An 18,519-nucleotide genomic window follows, 5' to 3' on the forward strand; every position below is an offset into this window, starting at 1 on the left:
GTAACAGTGAGAGCATGAGGCCTGCGGCTGCAGCGTGGAAGCCAAGTCGGTGCAGGATCATTTGGGGCTGTCATGTGCAGACCGGCTGCCAAGTCTATCTGTCAGAGATTTAGGCAACATACTCTGAAATGTTTTCACTTCAGCTTCTCTTGTGTCAGACACCTAACCTTACATGCACTTTTTGCAAAATCACATGCACTGTACGTGCTTTCATTAAATTGATATGTACTACAATAATAATAAAAAAAAAAAACAAAGTACCTATACATCTAGTGGAACCAAATAATCCCCAAGCAGTCTGTGTTGTCATGACTGTTACTGTGCAAATGATTGACACTTGGAACAGTGTGTGTGATGAGGATTCAGGAGACGAGGATGACAATCACAGAACAGCTGCCGACGCTTGGGCGAAGACAGCAAAACACTGCAATCGCAGACAAAACATGGCGTGCCCCAGTCTTAAGGGATTCTGCTCTACCCAAACCGAAGAGAGACCCTTCCTTGAACCTGAAAAAAAAAAAAAAAAAATCACCGCATTTTACTGCAAAGCGTAGGTCGAGGCTCGGGGTGGAGGCGGTGGGTTTACACACAGTCGGCCCTTCAGGCCAGCACCTCTCAGGACTGTCTGCAGCTTTTAGTGCTGGCAGGTTCCTGAGAAATGAGGGACGGATGGAAGAGAGGGGAGGACGCCATATTCCTGTCACTGGCAAAATACGCCCCCAGCGGGAGTATAATGGACAGGATCTCGGCAGGACAGGAAATGATTTTTGGTGAGATCTCGAAAGCAGAGTGGGGAGCGGAGCAGAGTTGGATTCGGTAAGGGGCGGCAGAGGATGCCCGTGGGTCAGGACCGAGTCGGCCCAGTGGCCTCACGTGAATGGCAACGTTTGTGCTGAGAACTGTTGGGAGAGAGGAGGGGGGAGGATCTTGTGTTTCAGGGGGCAGCCTGCAGTTGGACGGAGACGCACAGGGATAAATTAACACTACGCTGTGTTTGGTTAGCAATATGTGCCAAGCATGGTCTCCTCCTACTCCTCCTCCTCCTAAACTACGTCCGTGTGTGTGTGTGTGTGTGTGTGTGTGTGTGTGTGTGTGTGTGTGTGTGTGTGTGTGTGTGTGTGTGTGTGTGTGTGTGTGTGTGTGTGTGTGTGTGTGTGTTCACAATTACCACAGGCTATGTTTGAAAAGTAAACATTTATCTTCCAGGTCTGCTGTGACAGATCCTCAAACTTGATGGACAAGTCTGAAGAAGTCTTTGACTCGGCTCCTGGCTGGTCTCAGTAACTGTTACTGTTTCTTGTTTTTAATACAAAGATACGAGTTGAAAATTAAGACAGCTTTTCAGTATGACCCCAAAACTCCAAATCGACCTCACTGCCTGGTCCAGCTCTGGCATAAAGTCCCCATGGCTCTTATAGAAGGAAGCATGACATTTCATTCTTTACACTGTACTTTACAAGTTTCATCCTAAAACCGTTGCTTATTTTACTTTCGCCATAATTTCAAAAGAAAAATAATGTTCAGATTTTGTTACTCTCTATCCATCTAACTGTCTTTTAATTTCATATGCTCCAACCTGCAAAATTAAGACATTTTGATCATACAATAACCATTATGTATCAATCGCTGTGAAATTGCAAGAATTAACATCATCTTACCTCAAATTCGGCATGTTTGTGGATGTCTTCAGCTCTCTGTCTGCTGAGGATAAATTCTGCCTCATTCGCCACACGAACCAGGTGATCCTTCATGGTGTGACTTAGAAGCCTGGAAAGGAGGTTGTATTATCATCAGTACACTTGAACAAGGATTGTGTTTAATCATTTATCAACAACCGTCCTGACATGGGCCTGATGATTTGAAATGTACAAAAATGAATTCTGACTATCCAAACCATGTTGAGCAGCAAGTTTTGGCAAACAAAACTAAAACCGCTATATAACATCCACAAAATCCTGAAAAAGAACCATGTAGAATAGGCGGAAAATCTAATTTACAACAACAACAACAAAAAAAACTGAGTTATTCACTTACTAGGTTAGAGGTGCTAATTGATTTGTTAATGATATGCATCTGACATGAAGGAGGATCTCTGCCCATGTAGCTACATATGTAGTCTACCTCTCTGCTTATCTGTGCAGATGAAACATGCATGTTATGTGTGAGAGTACAGGTCAAAGGAACCTCTCTGCAGCCCTACAGGTCAGGACTGTGCAAAGTGGAACAATAACAGAGCAGGAGGGGCACCCTGGGACTGGTGGCAGGGTAGGGGTACGGAGGCCAGAGGATGACTGTAACCTAAGCCTGCTGTTTCAGCACAGTGCAGCAGGGGAGCGGAGGCACCGGGGCCTCTGGCCCTGTTCAGGCCCCGCTATCAATAACCCCACCACTGCCCCTCTTTATGGTGCTCTGTGCCTGTGCACGTCCAGGAGAAGCACTTTCAACGTCTTTTAGAGAGAGGATTCCTTTTGAATATATTCTCAAACCATTTGTATGGTTAAAACTATGACATACAATTTTTTTCAAAATTGCAGTCACTTCAAGAAAACTAATAAAACTGGTAAAGAATGGCATTTACATTGAGTTCAGCCATGACTTCATAACTGTAAGATCTAAGTTTTACTATATTTAATGCACAGCAATATGATCAAATGTTGACCAAAAATAAAACTTATTTACATTTTCTTCAAAAATTCACAATTTGAGATCCTAGTAATTGTCAACCAACATTAATGCTTAAAAAAGTTGCACAGCTGAAAAACACTGCATGCACTGCAACCCAATGACAACTATGAGACAAATGCATTTGTTTTGAGAAATGTCAAAATAATTGATAGGTTTAATTGACTTAATCAAGATCGCAGTCCATCTCTTTTCCTGGCTACTTCAGTTATGCTTGTATTTGTGTTTACATGCACACAAATCCCTACACCCCCACTAATAACTCCCAGACTGCCGTAGTGACACTGTGCAAAGTGAATCACTCACCTTATCCTACACAAACAAGGGCTGCACTGCTCGTCTCATCAGCATTACAGAGGATTAGCCTCTGGCCGTACTAAAAGCTGAAGATCAATAACCAAAAGTGTGGTCCCTTTAAATCAGAAATTGAATTTGATGACTACAACTTGGTAAAATGGGAAAGAGGGTTTCTTATTAGGAAGATATGGGAAATCTCATGTCTCTGTAATTGAAAAACAATTGAGAAAAGACAAGGTGGACAGAAGAGAAGAGACTATTTGAGGGAGATAAAGAAAGAAAGAGGCTGATAGATAGTGGGAAATCAAGAGCGATTTCCCAAGTGTCACTGAGGAACCAGCCATCAGAGCTCCTGTCACCTTCTGTCTAACCTCTCTCCTTTACCCAAATCCCTCTGGGGTGTGCAAGTATTGAATGGAGCCTTGAACTCAAAGCTCCTCCATCCACACTCTCCCAAGCCCCTCAGGACAACCAACTATTGATTGTTCCACTGGATCTTGAACCCCCGTCCCTCATCCCAGGAGCCTGGGGGGGGATGTTGGGTGTTTGGTATAAAATTGGAAAGTGGCTGATGGGTAGCTGCTGGACGGATAATGAAGTGTTGCCGCGAGGCGCCAGGACAGCAAGACGTCTTTTGGAGTTACTCACCTGCCTTCGTTGACCAGTTCGATGAAGGCCAAACCGGCATTCTTCTGGATGGAGTTCTGCCATTCCTGAAAACCAAAACAAAATTCACAGTCAAACTTCACTTTTAAATGTTGAAGTCAGAATCACAAACAAGTGGTGACATCTGAGGTGACTTCCAGAACAAAAACAAAAAAACAACTAAAGTTCAATTTCTAGTTTAGGTTTTCTACAACTTCTCATTTCCCTTCTCTCGAAACATTCAAAGAGTATCGTCATCTTTGCTCAGCGCCCGCTACTTGTTCAGCTACTCCACCAGTGAGCAGAGGTGAAAGGATCGTGTTGAGACTGCATTTATCACAAGTAAATACACAAATTTCCTCCTCTCTTTGACTAACGTTATGCTTTGAGGTGTCAGTCTAAACAATCAGACCACAGCCATGTGCAACTTTAAATCCTCCACTTCGAAAGGGACAACGAAAGAGGGGGAACTCTCAGCGGTCATCGTCTCGCATGTTCGGTTCAATATTTCAACACCTCCAACACAAGCGTCAAAAGAATAATAAAGCAACAAGGTCATGGGGCCTGTCTGAACCTCACAGCACTTTCTCCAGCTTTCTTCCTCTCAAGGGAGAAGGGAAATATGCGCACAGAAAAATCTCAGGAGACCTAAACCAGTCTTTAAAAGAAGTATATCAATTAAAGATTGAGCTCCCTTCATGTTTTTAACTCTATAAAAACACGAAAAAAGAGAAATCAAATGATAGTTTCAGAGGTGGTGAATCAATTTTAATTGCGGGTCACAGAAATCCTCACATCCAAGTCAAGACAGCAAGGATTGGACAAACTGGCAATGAATATAAGTCCAAATGTTTTAAACTGGGCTGTCATCACACTGGAGCTGATAGAGGAAACTGGGTGTTTATGTAGAGAGTAGCTTTTCAGTAAACCCAGAGAGCCCAGAGGGAGCAGAATATCAGTGCTGCGCCGAGGAAGGAAAGATCAATTTACAAGAATTTCTAATCCACATCCAAATTTATTTGTACATGTGAGACATTTCTCAAAAAAACCTACAGCTCTCCCCTTTTCAGCACAAGAACATAACCATCAAAACCAATCACACGGCAGGCCAAGAGAGCTTTTCTCTTGACATGCCTGTGCACCATCACTCTGTAACCAACCCCACGTCATACAGCAAACAACCTTACACTCAATTCATAACCGCTTTTTGTCCAGCAGGGCCATATTGGCATTGACCGTGTTTACAATACATTCCAAATAAAGAGGGCACAGAGGGAATACGAATCTGGGCTCCAGAGTATAAATGGTGTTTTGTAGATGAGTACTGGCAGAGGGGTTTGTGGCTGAGGCCTGCTTTTTTGGCAGAAGCTGGTGAGAGTAGCCTTGGGGCCTTCGAGCTGAAGCTCAGGCTGTAGATGAAGGACATTAACCATGAGCGTGAGCCTGTGGCGAATGGGATACTCTAAACCAGGCCAGGCTATGAAAGCTGGATTTCAAATAAACTCCACAGGAAGTGGGCCTGTAAATAATGCTGCATGCTGTGGAGAACCAAAGAAACCAGGCAAGTGAAATTTCTTCGAATATTGTAAGACATCAATGCCTTAACTGACGAATCTGGGCCCATAGAGTTCTAAAAGAGAAATAAAGCAAATTAGCAGTCAGACAAAGCTTCGCTTCTAAATAACGTGTGATGAAAACCGTTGCGGCCATTGGTATTTTGTGGACGCAGACAAAGGTGATAGCAAGACTAATGGTGTCATTATGGGCTAAGAAATGGTTCTCCTAGTTGAATTAAAAAAGCAATGACCCTGATCTGAGGGACATCTCTCCTGGCGACAAAAAGGAAACAGGGACAGGTCAGTGATAGAATATTGGATTTTGGCTGCCCTGGTCAGCGGTGTCACAGCTTTTATGGTTGTGATAGGGGCCGTGCGCGCTCCTGATGAGTGGATACAACCAGCCATTTGTGACCTCTCACCCTTACCCTGACCTCCTGAGAGAGAGAGGAGAGAGAGAGAGGGAGGGAGGGAGGGAGAGAGAGAGATGGAGAGAGAACTCTTCTCTCAAAACTAGTAAAAAAAATTATGCAATTGTTCAACAATTAGTGTTTTTCATATGCATCGATATGGACAATTGAAAAGCTTGATTCGATTCATGCGAGTGTCGGATTCTGGAGTCGGTCAGGACGACTGTTTGGTCTGAATTCACTAACGATGGCTTTGAGTCTGAACACACATGCCATACACTTCCGTCATTACAGCTGATTATCCATAATCAACATCTAAATTTACCACTAGCGCTGGTGAGAAAACGCAGACCTCCTGGGCAAAATCGCCTTTCAAACATCAGACTCGCCACAACACAAGGGAAACATTTTCCAACACCGAGGACCGAACTGGCTTGGCTCCCTCGAAATAATAAATAAGTCAAAGGTGCTTTTCGGCGGCATCACTCATAATCACAAGTATTTGTTGATTTGAAAGGCTATGGGAATACATCTTTAGATGAGAAGAGAAAATCATAAATCCTCGTGTCAAATGTGGCAGGGCGGCAGGAGCCAAATTAAAGAGCTCAAGAGCTACCGATTCTTTTTGGGGTTCTTTTTGAAGCATAAAATCCTCCCAGACTATTATTCTGTATTCACTCCCTTATTCACTCCCTTTATTCAGTACTTTGTTGAGGCCCCTGTGGCAGAGATTACAGCCTCAAGTCTTCTTGAGTATAATGCTACAAGCTGAGCACACCAGCATTTGGGCTGTTTTTGTGGTAACTGTACTGTATCAGTGACAGGCAGGAGATGAATTTCATTATTTGACGTAAAAATCTGTGCATTTGATCAGAAAATGAGGAGGGCTGCTGGAAAAAACAAAAAAAGGGAAAAAAAAAAGGCCCATGTGTGAAATATGACTTGGACAAAGACAAAACACTGCAGAAAATGTTACTTTTCAAGGTGCTTCTTTGAACAGACTAACATGGAAGTTGAGTCGTTGGCTGTTCATGCTGTTGCATTTAGTAATAAGTTAACACCTGCATCTACTCAGCAGTCCACATGTGCACGTGCAGATGATATCTACTCAAAGAAAAGCAGACTCCCAAATTACTGTTTGCACGTACAAATTCACAACTGAAGGAATATTCACTGATGTCCAAATATTTACACTGCCTGGGTCACCACGAGCTTTAGAAAATTTTTGTGTGACATGAACACTGAGGAAAAACTGGACGTAAAGCTCCCGTATCCCCAAACACACAAACAAAAAAATGTTTAACAGATGGCAAACATTATCACATAACCTATTTTCATTTTCTCCCTTTCAATATGATTTGTGGATCGTTCAGTTCAATGTCAGTGGATTTTTATGATGGAGAAGGAACAAGAACAGTTCAACGCCGTGCGCAGCTGTTCCAGCTCCAAACGACACAGATGTTGAAATGAAATCATCACCTCATGTAACTCATGTTACCTTAATTCTGATGGATTCTCAGGGCTGCACAGCACAGAGGAGGTTTTCCTTGTTTTCATTTAAAACAAGAAAAAGAGTTGCATTGTCTCAGGCTGAAGTTTAAGCCACGACACACAGTGGTAAAAAGGAGCCCAGTTTGTTTTGTTAGAAATTAAACTGAGGGTCTGATTGGCTTTAGCTTCTGGGGGGGGGATATCTACGTTCTCCCAGTGATTGCATGGGTTTTCTTCAAATCACCAGGTGGCATCAGTGACTCTAAATTGTCTGTGAGAATGTGAGTGTCCATGTGTTCCCTGCTTTTGGGATACATCGCAGACATTTAATAAGCGAGCATGAGTTGATAAAAGCACACCTGAGGAGGTGCAAGCTCTACTAAAAAAAATATATTAATAAACTCTCTCTGGTGTCATAGGAAATATTGGGTGGAGTGAAACAGTAGCAACCTGTGGTGCAAATGCAGGAGTCCCAACACATTCGCTGCTTTGTGAAAATGTTTTCTGCCCAATGCAAATCTCTGACTTTCAGTTTTGTTCCAAAACATCCAGACTTCTCAGGTCGTCTGCATCAAGCTTCTTCTGTTTCCAGAGTCACGACAAAACATGTTCAATCTGTTTTTAGTTTTTGTTCACTGAGAATTTGGAACGAGCTCACAGAAAACTGCAGGACTGTTCTAACTTGGAGTACTTTTAACGAAAGACCTTTCTGATCGAGTTTGCAGTAAATCAGTCATCTATGATGCAATTTACCCTTAACTCTGTATTGGAGTTTATTTTATTATTTAACTCATATTTCTTATTGACTTGTAGAGTCTGCATGTGTCATTGTTCATTTCTGCTCAGTGAAAACACTTCACTTGGCCCCTCTGTTGAAATGCACAACACAAATAAAGTAACTTTGCACAGTTAGTTTAGTACGAACACCTACTATGGAACTATATTATACTCTTAATACTTGTACAGCACATTCGGTGTCCATTTGTAAGAAGTGCACTATAAAAATAAAGCTGCCTCGCACATCTGCATGAATGTCTTCGACACCTGCTTCAAGGCAATGAAAACTCCTGCAGACAATAGTTGGCAAAATGACTTTGCGCAGCTCCAAATCCTGGATTTGGTCTCAGCCGCAGGACTGGGAATAAATAGGCTAAAGTATCCCATTAAGAAGGTAAATCATGTCCGAGGCTTGAACCTCTGTTTTACAAGGTTAAAAATGCAGGGAAGCGAGTTTCCACTTCAAAATCCCAGCAAAGACGCCAGGACATGATTTTATCAGCGGGATGGCTGAGAGAGAGAAACAGAGGAACACATTCCACGGCCTCATAACGAGGGAGCTGTCAGGTAGGAAAACATTACATTAACAGCGCCTGTCAGGAGCGGAGGGCTCCGGCAGGGAAGTTCATTTATTTGAAACACGATTATATGTTGCGTATAAATAACCGAACAGCGTCGGTGCCACTCGATGCTCGCCGCTCACGGGGAAGACGGCCGAAAGCCAAATTAAAAGTCACTCAGTATTTTTAGGAGCCTCCTGTCTGATTTTTCTCCTCCCTGCTAGACTTCACTTCCTGTCAGGAAGCCCCCCCCTTGACCCTACGCTCCTCCAACACAGAACACCACACCCCGCCGCCTCCCCCCCCAGTCTCTGGCTGCATAGTTGGCAACGACAGGGAGTCCGCAGAATTAAGTGCCAGTTGGTGTTACTGTGTTTTCTCTGCGTCTCACAGGACGGAATATTTTCAGGGAATATGCAGCTTGCTATTATCCTCTGAGGCAGAGTGACGGCAGGGACGCCGCGACTCGTGGCGTGGCTGTAAAGGGGGCGCCGGAGCAGGGCCCGGGGTGGGGGCGAAGCTGGAGGGGGAGGGAAAAATAACACTTTGATTTTCACCGATCTTGAACCTCGCATGCCTGTTTAACTGCTCGACTGGGTGCAGGGCTGACTGCGAGGAAAATGATTGAGAAGGTATTTTTGTCCCTTGGTTTCTTGGCGTTCTTCGTAACTTCTCTCACCTCGTCCAGCTCCCCGAGAGGTCCCTCCAACACTCTCTGTGTTTGATCCATCGCGTATGAGAGAGAAGAAGAAATATGGCCGGTGACAGATATGGATGGCTATTTAGCAGTTCAAGCACAAGACCCCACTTTCAGCTGCATAGTTTTTAAAACAGGCAACCCAATGAAAACTCAATAAAATATACAAAAGAAAATGTGTATAATCCAACTTTCAGGGTTTTTTTTTTTTTTTCTTTTTTTTGGGGCCTCTACAAGTTGCACAACCGGTTCCCTCGTTTCTCAGATTCTGTTATTGATTGCGCAGAGCATGACGTCTGACGTCCGGACGCTCCAGACCTGTTCCCTGACTGCAGGGGTTTAAACTTCAGGGCCTCCGACGCTCTCTTCTTCTAACCTGGAGGTCAGGAGGTCAAGGGTCAGGAGGAGCCAAGTGTTTGGGAAGTCAATGTCTTTCTCCCCGCTGACTGGGAGAGAGGTGCCCATCTGTTAAACAGGTTAACTTTAGCGGGACGGGCCGGGAATCTATGATAATGTGCAGTCAGTGGATTAGCGGTTGAACATTGATGTTATTGAATTACAATGAAAGGATTATCTGCACTGGTGGCCGCGACAACTGTTTGCCTAAAATCACAGATAAAGATCAGGGCGGTGGCAGATAGGACTGGATTTGTGAATTCTGGGTAATATAGATGTAACACCAATCAGGTTTTCTTCAATTAAGTGATATTTTCATGTAAATTGTAATTTTTATTAGCCAAATGGCAAAAAAAAAAAAAAAAAACTCTTAAAAAAACAATTAAGATCATTTGTCGCACTGAGATACAAGAGCAGGATTTTTAACATATGATTTTTCGAAACTAAATAGATTTGTTGATAAAACTGGATAGGAGACGGTACTATCTGGACTCGATCATCATGAACCCAGCGGCCTCCACTCCACACCACTCCACCGTCTCGCTCCCTTTTCCTTCCACTCCATGTACAGGATGCATTTCTGATAAATGGCAGAAGGATGGATGGGCTGACAGAGGGGCCGGACAATAATGGCTGATCTACAGGACACAAATGCAGCTACTGAGAAGATTTATGGGTCTCCACTAGTCGCAGACGGTCCAGTATCCAACGAGATGATTTCTCAAAGCTGCGGACAGACGGCAGCGAGCGCGAGGAGAAGCTCTTTCTCTTGTCACGCTGCATTACTTATTAATCAGATGTTTTAGGTGGAAGCTACTTGGAAGACGACACAAAACACCGGCCGTAAATATTACAAAGACGGGAGAAAACAAGCTTCAGATGGAGACTAACGTGGACTTGTTCTTTCACCTACGTGAATTCATAATATTTATATGGTATTAATGATATTCAAGTAGCACATTATAGTCCACAAATGTGATGATACCGTGTAATTAACCTGAGATAACACTGGTTTCAACCTAACAGATGATCTAACATCTAATACTGAAAACTAATCTGAGATGTCAAATAAATCACTGCTGAATCATACGGTCTCTCATTTAGACCTTTTCATTAAGGAGGATATATGCAGTTTTTAATTTTGGCCATTTATCACATGATCATTACTGCAAATTATTATCATATTTTAGAGTGAAATTATAATGGTTTATGATTGGGGGAAAAAAAAAAAATCCTTACTATAAGAAAACTATTATTCGTGTCCACATTTATTTTGGTTCAGCTAGTAAAAGGACCTTCTGCAGGAGAAACTTCTACTAAAAACTGAGCCGTTTAAATGGACTGTTGTTCTGTTTTATGTGCCAAAAAAAGTAAACACCTTAGTGGGTCTTTGTCAAAGTTTTTTTTTTATAGAATTACTAGTCAACAAAAAGAAGTTTGTTACGTTTCAGAATTTCAGATCCTGCTGTCAGGATCCTGAAAACCATTACTTTTTCAAGCTCATATTACAAATTCTTGTGCATTAACTCGAAAAGTGATCATATCCGTCTTTTTCAAACACCATTTGAGTCAAAAACTTTTTTTTTTTTTAAACATGAATCTACAAATAGTTATAGCTAAAATCATCAATCTACACTATCATATACTTTAGCGTGTTCTCAGTGTATTTCCAACGTAACAGATTCATTTCATTAAAATAAGCACAAGAAATTTAAAATATCTTTAAAAAAAATGGCTTCATAATTGAGTTTAGATTTTTAAATAGTCTGGTCCAATTCCTTTTTTTTTTTAATTCATTTTAGTTTAAAGGTGTGATCATAGGAAAAAAATGCCATATTTACCAGCTATGATTTAGGTGTTTTCCACAACTTTTAAAGAATCAAGAGTGGGTGTTCTGCATTAAACTGATTCAATTATCTTTTTATGCACAATTACGTACATTACACTGATTTCTAGATTATATCCATCTACCTCATAGTGAATCTGTGAGCCGTCAAATTAAGGTTGAAATTCGGTTTTTCTGTTGGGTTCATATATCTGTGATTCTGACTCTACAGAGTCCGTGTCCGAACGTCCATCACTGAGGCTGAAGAGATACCAACAGCTGTTTCTTACTGTTATGGCCATGTTTAGACTGGTTTTCAGAGAAATAATGAACCACCGAGTGACATATTTAACAGCAATCAGAATAAATGTTGTGTGGAGTCCTAAGAGGCCCATAGAGCCAGGTGCAGTGACAGCTCACAGTCAGCTCTTCTTTTTTTCCTATCTTAAGTGGCACTCTGTTACAACTTTAGTTGATGATCATTAATCCTCACTTTGTATATTCAGCAGTCCGTGAGGATCAATATTACGGAGGAGAACAAGGCGGCACGCCACCCCGACAGTTAATGTCTGATGAAAATGGTCCTTTAATTGGGAGCGCTGTTGTACTTATTTGGAAGAGGGGCACTATCAAACAGCGGTTTACAATCCCCTCCTCAATGCCGAGCTGATGTGGCCGCCAATGCAACTTTCATAGAACCGCTGATTAAAAACTGCTCTGCAGTCCCTCGCCTCCTGACCCTTCACCCCGGCTCCACTCAATCTCAAAGCTGGGGAAATTAATTAAAATTTCGCAGAGATGGTATCACATCACAACTCTGATGAGGGTGGGTGGGGGGGGGGGGGGGGGGGGGGTGGAGGAGGGTGGAGAAATCAATCAAAATCATCTCCATCTACTCCCACCCCACCAGTTGGCTTCAAGTGAAAAGTCACAAGATGGCCATGCAGGCACTTCCTGTGAGAGGGTTGGGCGCTTCCTGTGCCAGAGGGCCCGACAAACCCGGCTAAATAACGTCATCAATCACGGCGGTGGCTCACTCTCACTGCCCCACAAGGAGAACAAACACACAAATAATTATACATTGTAATTTCGCCCAGAGGAAAGTCTGTCCCTGTTTCCCTCTTTTCCCCCCAGTGAGACGCAGCATATTGCTCCTCTACCTCCCCTCCCGGCCTGCACCCCCCCCCCCCCCCCCCCCCCCCCCCCCTCCCTTCTTTTGCACAACAATAAAATTACATTTGCATTAGCTGTGAGAGAATTTGGTTGGATGATTTATTGAAGCAATCAACACTATGATGGCCAATCCCTGGTCCTTTCGCTGAATGAGTGTGTGTATGTGTGTGTTGTGGGGAGATTGGGTGGGATAGCTATAAGCTTGGAGAAAAGGAAGAAACGGCTCGGGCGAGGGACCAAACGTGGAAGCGAGGCATGAGCTGTGCAGCGGAGCAATCACCCAGATTCTGCCTTTGATTAGATTAGCATTAAACAACACCCTGACAGATATGACAAATAGGTGCATTAGAGCCTGTCACTCTCCTCTCTTTGGTTTTCTATCCACCTTTCACTCCTGCAATTCCTTTGCGTCTGGACATTATGGGGGCTCACTCCCTCCCCTGAGTCCCACTACCCCAATTCTATTGCAATGCACGACCACTGACATCCTAACAGATGTGTAATCTGACTGTATTACCTTTTTGGAGAAGAAGCAAAGTGAATAATGGGAAACAAACATATAGGGGTGAGAAGGTGGAGAGGGGGAAAAAAAAGGTGACAGGCGCTATTTCTTTAAAAAATAGCACTGATAAAGCAAAGTGCAGTGGTGAGAGAAGTATCATTAATCAGATGCGTTTTTATATTATTGGAGATGCGCATTTTTTCAGGATAGCTCTAACTGGTGAAGATGCAGCCACACAGGGCCAGAGGGGAGCTTTTATCTCTTGTCCTTGTCACTGGGTGTAAATACGAGGGCAAATCTGCCGGGTGCTTGCGTGCGTCGTACTATATGCATTAAAAGCAAATTTACCAGTTTATTGCTTTGCTGTCTCCGTGCGGTGAAAAGCCTTCATGCTAATCAGCCGTCCTGGAGTGATCTATCGACAACCCCGATCATTGATCAGCCCACGCCTGCTTATGATCCCTGAATTAGTATTCATGAATCCGGCAGCAGCTAAATAAACTTGGCAACAAAACACCCACAAGACAACAGAGCAGAAGAGGGATAATCAATGCAAAGCACCATCAAATCTACATTATCCCTCCTCATCAGTTTGGCCCTGGCCACAGGGGCCGCATGCGGGTCAAAGGTGACGCGGACAGGTCGGCCACCCTTGACCCTCAAACCAATATTTGTAGCCAACGGTGCCTTTCCTCTGGTTTCACTGCCCCGGCTAAAGAAAGGGTGAACGCGGAAAGGTAGACAAGGTGGGGCGGGGAAAAGAAGATAAGGCTCTGTGGATTTACTGCACTCAAGGTGAGCCTGATAAATCAGAGCGGGCGAAAAGCAGAAGACAGGAGGGAAGAAAAGATAAAGATGCCAGACTCGCCTGTGAACACAGAAGCATGACGAGCTCCACCACCGAGCTGCTGGACTTCATACACACCAGGCCTGCAGAAACGGGACACAAAGAGAGTCAGAAACGCCATTATTCAGAGTCTGGTTTCACGAAAGCATCCTGGATTCTTGTAAAAACACACAAAGGAATCAACCGACAGGGACTGCCCAACCTCGTGCCATCTGCAAGGCAGCGCGAAGTATTGATGGACCTAATGAGCCAACATGATGTTACTGTAAACTAATACATTTTTGAGCCTTGTATTACATGCTTTACTTGGCCAGCATATGTCCCATTGATCCCTAATGGCAAGCCCTGGGCTTTTAGAGGGCAGGGGGCCACCAGGGTGTCCAGAGTCTGCTGGGGAAGGAGGGCAGAGAAGTCTCTGGTCTTTCCGTTGCTCTTCATGTGACACATTCACCATCACACTCAGACAAACACGCATGCATGCACATACACACACACACACACACACACACACACCCTCCCTCTGCCTACTTTCACCCCCCCCCCCCCTCCCTTGCAGCTATCAATCAACTTTCCATTTTGTTTGGTGGCAGGAGACATCCCAAACACTACTATTAGTGGCCTGGCCTCTGACCCGGACCCTGGAAACCTTCAGTATAACTACCAGTTCTTAGTCTATGTAAACTCATCCCAGAATTGGATTAACTTGAGGCTAAAGATGCTACTGCACTTCAATAAGGATGTATGTGGCAATTCTGATTTACAAAAAAGCTGTAATGCATGATGCATTTCTCCGACACTCACTGGTGCCCTCTATGAGGAGCTCTTGTCCGTGGCTGCCCAGCAGGGTGCGGGACAGAAAGGGAGCAAAGTCCACGAAGATCTCCCTGAGCAGAGGTGCTGCCTTTTCCAGAGCGTGCTCCAGACGCTCCGAGATACTGAAAGCAAGGCACAATCATGGTAAGAACAGACAGAGGATCTGTGGGACAAAAATGAACGGCATATGACTCTGAATGCTGAAATACGTTTCATAAAGTCATGAGAAAAATATCTGCTTTAGTTCAAGGGGAAAATGGGATTAGGACAAAGTAACAACTGGTGAATATGCATAAACAACTGATGCTGTATGCTCAAGCACATAAACAGCTGATAGTGCATGTGTGTGAAGGAGAGGGAGGGGAAAAAAAGAGGGAGAAAAGAAGATGAATCACCTCATATTGGGGGCTGTGTTCTGGGTCACAGGGGAGAGTGGGGGGACAGATGGCAGGCTGGCGCTGGCTGGAACCTGGCCGCCTGCTGCAGGGAGAAACCAAAGAACTCTGTTATTAGTCTGGATGTTGGACAAGAATGAGGCACACACACACTGTGTACACACACACACACACACACACTCAAGCAGAACAATACATTATATGAGCAGCGCTGCACCATAAACCTGCGTGGAAACATGCCTCATACGGAATAATACAATAGTCTCCATTCAGATGTATAGGATGAGGGGATTTATGGTGGAATAGGGCAAGTGGGGGTACAAGCGCAATTTTACGGTTAGATACTAGATGTTGTAATTTGTGTTAAGTGAGTCTCCATTTTACAAATGAATGGATTTTCTTCATGAAAGCTTTCATGAAAAAAATGAACAATGAAAGTCTTTTTTGAGGGATTTATGTTTGTATATTTACTTCAGCCTGTGCATATTACTATATTGTTAGGAGTAATAAATAGCTTCAGTGCTCCACCTGTGTTGAATTATTTGTTTTATTTTGGGTATTTTTTTCTCATTAAGTCATTACATATCAATTTACCCCTCTGGGCTGTTTTTGTGACTGTTTCATTATACAGCTAAAAGGTGCTTTACGGCTTCATTCTGGAGGCAGAGGCGCACGAGGTACAAGGTCCACGTGTGATTGATCTGGCAGTAAATTCACATCCCTGTGGCTCATAAATAAGCTAATGCCCAGCTGAATATGGAGGAGGGGGGATTCCTCTGGTGTTGCAGCGGACTTGTTTTTCCAGCCAGGACAGTCTCTGAGCAGGGATAACTCTTCAGGAATGACAGACAGTGTAATGTGCGCTGGAATGTGTGTGCCTGTCCGTGTGTGTGCATGTAAGGTGTTAAACAGCGCCATGTGGGCCCGGTGAGAGGACCCCTCTCCAGCTGAAGTAGCTCCTTCAAACAAAGAGGAGTAAATGAACATCTCCATTAGTTCCCCCCGCTACCTCCACCCCTCGCCGTCCCACTAAAACACGCACACTCACAAAGCATATTTACTCAACACTGCTCGCCGACTCCCAGCACCCAGCGCACACAGCTGAAGCTCATCAGTATTTACAAGACGCACATACAGACGCGCGCATGCACGCACTTCCTCAGCCTGATTGCACAGTAAATGTCCTAAAATATACAAGCCCCACTGCTCAAGTCAAACACTTCGTTCTTAAACACACAGAGACTGCTTGAAAAAAAAATATTAGCATTGTATACACACTCGCACAAGCAGAAAAGTCATAAAAAAAAAATCTTGAAATTTATTGTCACCTCTGATTTGATGAATAACAGCGTCAGGGTGTTCATAAACTGGCAAAAGAAGTGCTGTTAAAGATGTTATTTTATTCATCCACCGTTACTCTCCCTGGATTACAAATTACTGCACTGGGGAAGGGTCGCCGGAGCGCCACAGTTAATGTTCACACAACAAAAAAAAATGAATTTTCAGCTGTTTGGACCTGCTCAATCGCCATACTACAGGAGTGGTTAGCACTCTCATATCACAGCAAAAATGGTGGGAGTCCAGGCTATGGGCTTTGGGTGTGGAGTGTGCATGTTCTACCTGAGCAACGGCAGCATTGAAAGCTGCCCACTTTGATCCCACAAAGGGGATTTAAGTTACTTCTGAATGGTGACATTCAGACAATTCTCTATATGCAGGTTAAGAAAATGTGGTTTTTCTAGCACAGTCCAAAGACATGCATTTATCGTTCATAGGTAAATATGAATTATTATGGCGGACTGGTAATCTGTCCAGGGTGTACCTGTTAGAACCCCATAGTCACCTGGGTGGATCAGTCAGTATTGAAGATCACCTCTCTGTATCCTCATCTTTCATGCAAGCAGCTAAATTACAAATATCTATCCACGGATATATTTAAATTCAACTTCACTCATCTTGATTTAATCTGCTGGAGTCTTTCAGTGTCGTCACTGACCTCTGGACGTAGGACTACATTGTTCAAACAGACCACACAGAGGAAACCATGTGTCTGGGTAAATACAGATAGTTTTTTTTCTGTCCTGCTGCCCTCAATAAAACATGGCCCTTTCAATATCTGAGCGTGGCTGTGGCTGTTTGCTCACCGGCTGCTGAGTCTGCAGACGCAGTCTGGGAGGCATCGCCAGAAGAAACCACAGCGACACTGTCGATGGGAGTCCTGCCAGACACAGAGGGAGCGGCGGCTGGCATCACAGCAGCAGAAGCAGCTGGAGACGGTATCACTCCCGCTTTCTTGGGGGCGGCGACGACACTTCTGTGGAGAGAACCAAAATATTCTTCTATTATTAACCTGCCACGTCGATTGTCAGGTAACAGGGCCTTGCAAATAGTGTTGCGTTCCTTCACACCTTCACAGTGAAACATGCATCACACTGCACCTTTGATGGCTGGGATTAAGAATTTCTATTTTTTCTAACATTAAAAGATGCATATACCTCCATATATACAAATCCACAAACACCTTAACACCTGCACATTTTAAGTTACAGACCACTGTTCAAACCAAGTATTCATTTTGCAGTTTAAAGTCTGACAAGTGTCTGCACTCTCCAAAACTTCAGGGGAGTGAAAGACTAAATCTGACAGGTTGAATTGGTGAATATAGTTTATCTAAGTGATAACGCCGCCTGTGGACGGGGTCACTCTGGTAAACGAGCAGGAAGTGTTTCTCATAGTGATACGCTACGAATAAGTGGAGTTCAATTCCCATCCGACCAACAGCAGATGGGAGAAGAGCAGCATGCAGATAAGCTGTCAGTCTGGACCAGGGCTCTGACAGACCACTGGCCATATCAAAGGCAGCCTGGCCTTGCTTATCGGTGCTGACACAAGGGAAGCAGGGTCTAATCACCGGCTACTGCTCCCTCTCAGAAACACAAACCAAAGCAGGCTGACCGAGATATGCAAGAATACATCAAATGCACTATTTTCAATATGAAGCAGAGCAAACAAACACCAGAGCACAGCCTGCATTCCTGCACACACACCGCCAGAGACAGGATTGGCTCCCTGTTGCGTACACATATAGCTGGATGTTTTATCAAAGGCTTTGCACAGTAAAGACAGCAGATCAAACCCATTAGCAGGGACTATTAATGTTAAACCCCGAGAGTCAAGCTTTGCTTTGAGTGAAAATAAAAGGGCTCCGTAACAGTGGGGCTTGAAACACATGGAGGAGAGAAAAAAAAACCTGAACCAGGGACAAAACAGAACGATCGGCACTGATGGCCAAGAAAGAGCGGAGATAGAGGGATCTGGTAACTTTGTTTCGGTTCAGATAGCGAGTGGACTGGATGGTGATATCAGCGAGCAAGGGCGGAACTGACATGAAGCACCCTGGGTGTCAACAGCAGTGGAGGACGACGGGGAGATGGAGGACCCCTGGTGTGCAGA

At 44.0% G+C, this 18,519-nt stretch overlaps 1 protein-coding gene across 7 annotated transcripts in view; it reads right to left on the reverse strand.

Moving 5' to 3' along the window:
• lrba (LPS-responsive vesicle trafficking, beach and anchor containing) overlaps nt 1–18,519 on the reverse strand; it is a 184,463-nt gene that overhangs the window by 101,647 nt on the left and 64,297 nt on the right. For 6 of the 7 annotated variants that reach the window (XM_030094715.1, XM_030094717.1, XM_030094721.1 and 3 more), the window contains exons 30-35: nt 17,211–17,380; nt 15,067–15,151; nt 14,660–14,793; nt 13,880–13,941; nt 3,628–3,692; nt 1,659–1,767 (exon numbers count right to left, since the gene is read on the reverse strand). In XM_030094715.1, coding sequence (XP_029950575.1) covers nt 1,659–1,767; nt 3,628–3,692; nt 13,880–13,941; nt 14,660–14,793; nt 15,067–15,151; nt 17,211–17,380 — 625 coding nt within the window. The remainder of the gene's footprint in view (nt 1–1,658; nt 1,768–3,627; nt 3,693–13,879; nt 13,942–14,659; nt 14,794–15,066; nt 15,152–17,210; nt 17,381–18,519) is intronic. The other variant, XM_030094718.1, reaches the window with a different exon arrangement.

This window comes from Salarias fasciatus, chromosome 6 (assembly GCF_902148845.1).
Source record: "Salarias fasciatus chromosome 6, fSalaFa1.1, whole genome shotgun sequence".
NCBI lineage: Eukaryota > Metazoa > Chordata > Actinopteri > Blenniiformes > Blenniidae > Salarias > Salarias fasciatus.